The 2,488-nt window shown below is 42.2% G+C and overlaps 1 protein-coding gene across 1 annotated transcript; it reads left to right on the plus strand.

Annotated features, from left to right (window-relative positions):
• The first annotated feature begins 854 nt into the window (after positions 1-854).
• On the plus strand, positions 855-2,181 carry LOC137595626 (odorant receptor 131-2-like). Its single transcript, XM_068315840.1, has 2 exons — positions 855-1,001; positions 1,402-2,181. Exons 1-2 carry the CDS (start codon positions 855-857, stop codon positions 2,179-2,181), a joined length of 927 nt encoding a protein of 308 aa, XP_068171941.1.
• Positions 2,182-2,488: the final 307 nt, after the last annotated feature.

Here is a 2,488-nt window from a genome sequence, read left to right on the forward strand (position 1 = left end):
GAAAGGAGAGGAATGAACGTTAGCCGCAGTAAGACAGAGTACATGTGTGTGAATGAGAGGGACCCAAGTGGAAGAGTGAGGTTAGAGGGAGAAGAGATCAAGAAGGTGGAGGATTTGAAGTACTTAGGGTCAACAGTCCAGAGCAATGGAGAGTGTGGAAAAGAGGTGAAGAAGCGTGTCCAGGCAGGATGGTACGGGTGGAGGAAAGTGTCAGGTGTGATGTGTGATAGAAGAGTTTCAGCAAAAATGAAAGGAAAGGTGTACAAAACTGTGGTGAGACCAGCGATGTTGTTTGGTCTAGAGACAGTGTCCCTGAGGAAAAGACAGGAGACAGAGCTGGAGGTAGCAGAGATGAAGATGCTGAGGTTCTCTCTGGGAGTGACCAGGAAGGATAGGATCAGGAATGAGTACATCAGAGGGACAGCACATGTTAGAGGTTCTGGAGATAAAGTTAGAGAGGCCAGACTGAGATGGTTTGGACATGTCCAGAGGAGAGATAGTGAATATATTGGTAGAAGGATGCTGAGTTCTGAACTGCCAGGCAGGAGGCCTAGAGGAAGACCAAAGAGGAGGTTTATGGATGTAGTGAAAGAGGACATGAAGGTAGTTGGTGTGAGAGAAGAGGATGCAGAAGACAGGAGTAGATGGAGGACACTGATTGGCTGTGGTGACCCCTGAAGGAAAAGCTGAAAGGAAAAGAAGAACGTCGGAGCTTAATATCCTCTAGTTTTTAATGTCAGGCTGCAAATTTAATGGCCAATACGTCACTCTGTCTGGCCTCACCGCTATGAACCTCAACGCACATCACTGGTGGTTACCAATGTCTGTATTTTCTTGTGCTTTAAGCTGCAGACATGAACTCAACTGACATTCCCAACTTTCCTGGTCAGTCTCCAGAACCTTTTTCCAAAGCTTTGCCCAAGAATCTTCTGGTTTTTCTTCTTGGAGTCTCAATCACCTGCATCAATGCTAGCTTCATTCATGTCTTCAGCAAACACCAGGTCTGATTCTTCTTTGTTGTTGTGTTGCTACAAATAATGAACATCTGGATGATGAGCTAACATCAGCTCGGAATGTTGAGACAACATGTTGCTAGCTGACATGAGCTAACTGTAGGTCAGAATGTTGAAACAACATAGCTATCTTAGAGATAGACACCTGAAAGTACCTTACGACAATTGATGCTATTTCAACCTGTTATTAGCTGAAATCAGTTAATGTTAGATCCATAAGTCCAAATTTTTCAATCATGAGTTACCTTTAGCTCCACATGGCCAGTCTTTGTGATTTAACCCCACATGATAGTCGTGGGTGGCAAGTTAGGAAGTTGACATTGTTAGCATGAAAAGAATAAATCTCATAAACTGCATGTAAACTCTTTTCTGTTTTTTGGATCAACAGATCTTCTACCTGAATCCACGATATATACTCTTCATCCACCTGGTTCTTAACGACATGATCCAAGTAATGCTGAGTGTCATCCTCTTCATCATCAGCTACACCCTCTACAAAATCAGTTTCTCCATCTGCTGTATCATCATCCTGATCACTCTCTTTGCCACAGAGAACACTCCTCTGAATGTGGCGTGCATGGCGATAGAGTGCTACATCGCCGTCTGCTTACCTCTACGCCACAGCAAGATCTGCACCATCAAGAAAACATTGATATTGATTGGTCTGATATGGGTGACGAGCATGTCTGTGGTTCTTCCTGATCTGTTTGTTACCTTGGCAACGCAGCCTCTGGACTTCTTCCATTCTCGGTTTGCTTGCAACAGACAAACTGTCTTCCCAAACCTTGTCCTCACCAAAAAGAGGGACATCATTCACTCTATGTTTCTAGTCATTATTTGGTTCACTATCTTCTACACGTACTTCAGAATTCTGTTCACTGCAAGAGCCGCTAGCAAAGACAGTAAGAAGGCCAGAAACACCATCATCCTCCATGGTTTCCAGGTCTTGTTGTGTATGGCCAAATATGTAAGGCCACAGTTAGTAGATACTCTCCGGCGATGGTTCCTGCTTAATTATGTCGAGATACTGTTTGCTTTCTATGTTATCGTGCACATCCTGCCACGATGCATTAGTCCAATGGTATATGGTATACGAGATGAGACCTTCAGGAAGTACCTGAAGAAGAACTTGTTGTGTAACTACAGCTCGACAAAAAGCATCCGCTGAACATTCCCTTTCAAGAGGGTTAAGTGTAAAGTGTCATCTGTCATGTGTTTCCGCAGACCTTAATAACCTTCACACAACATTTTCATGTATTTTGATGATGTGATCAATTTGAATATATATTTTTATTTTATTTAATTCATTGCTTTATTCACAAGTACATTTTCTTTGTGCGTGGTAGTTAACATAAAATGCTATTGTATTTTATCTTTGTTTGCAACGGCACAAGTCCATTAAAAATAAAAAGTATATTATCACCGTTACTGCTGATGACTTGATTGGACATGGTTTGTTAATAAAATGTGTTTAT

This window comes from Antennarius striatus, chromosome 5 (genome assembly GCF_040054535.1).
Source record: "Antennarius striatus isolate MH-2024 chromosome 5, ASM4005453v1, whole genome shotgun sequence".
Classification (NCBI taxonomy): domain Eukaryota; kingdom Metazoa; phylum Chordata; class Actinopteri; order Lophiiformes; family Antennariidae; genus Antennarius; species Antennarius striatus.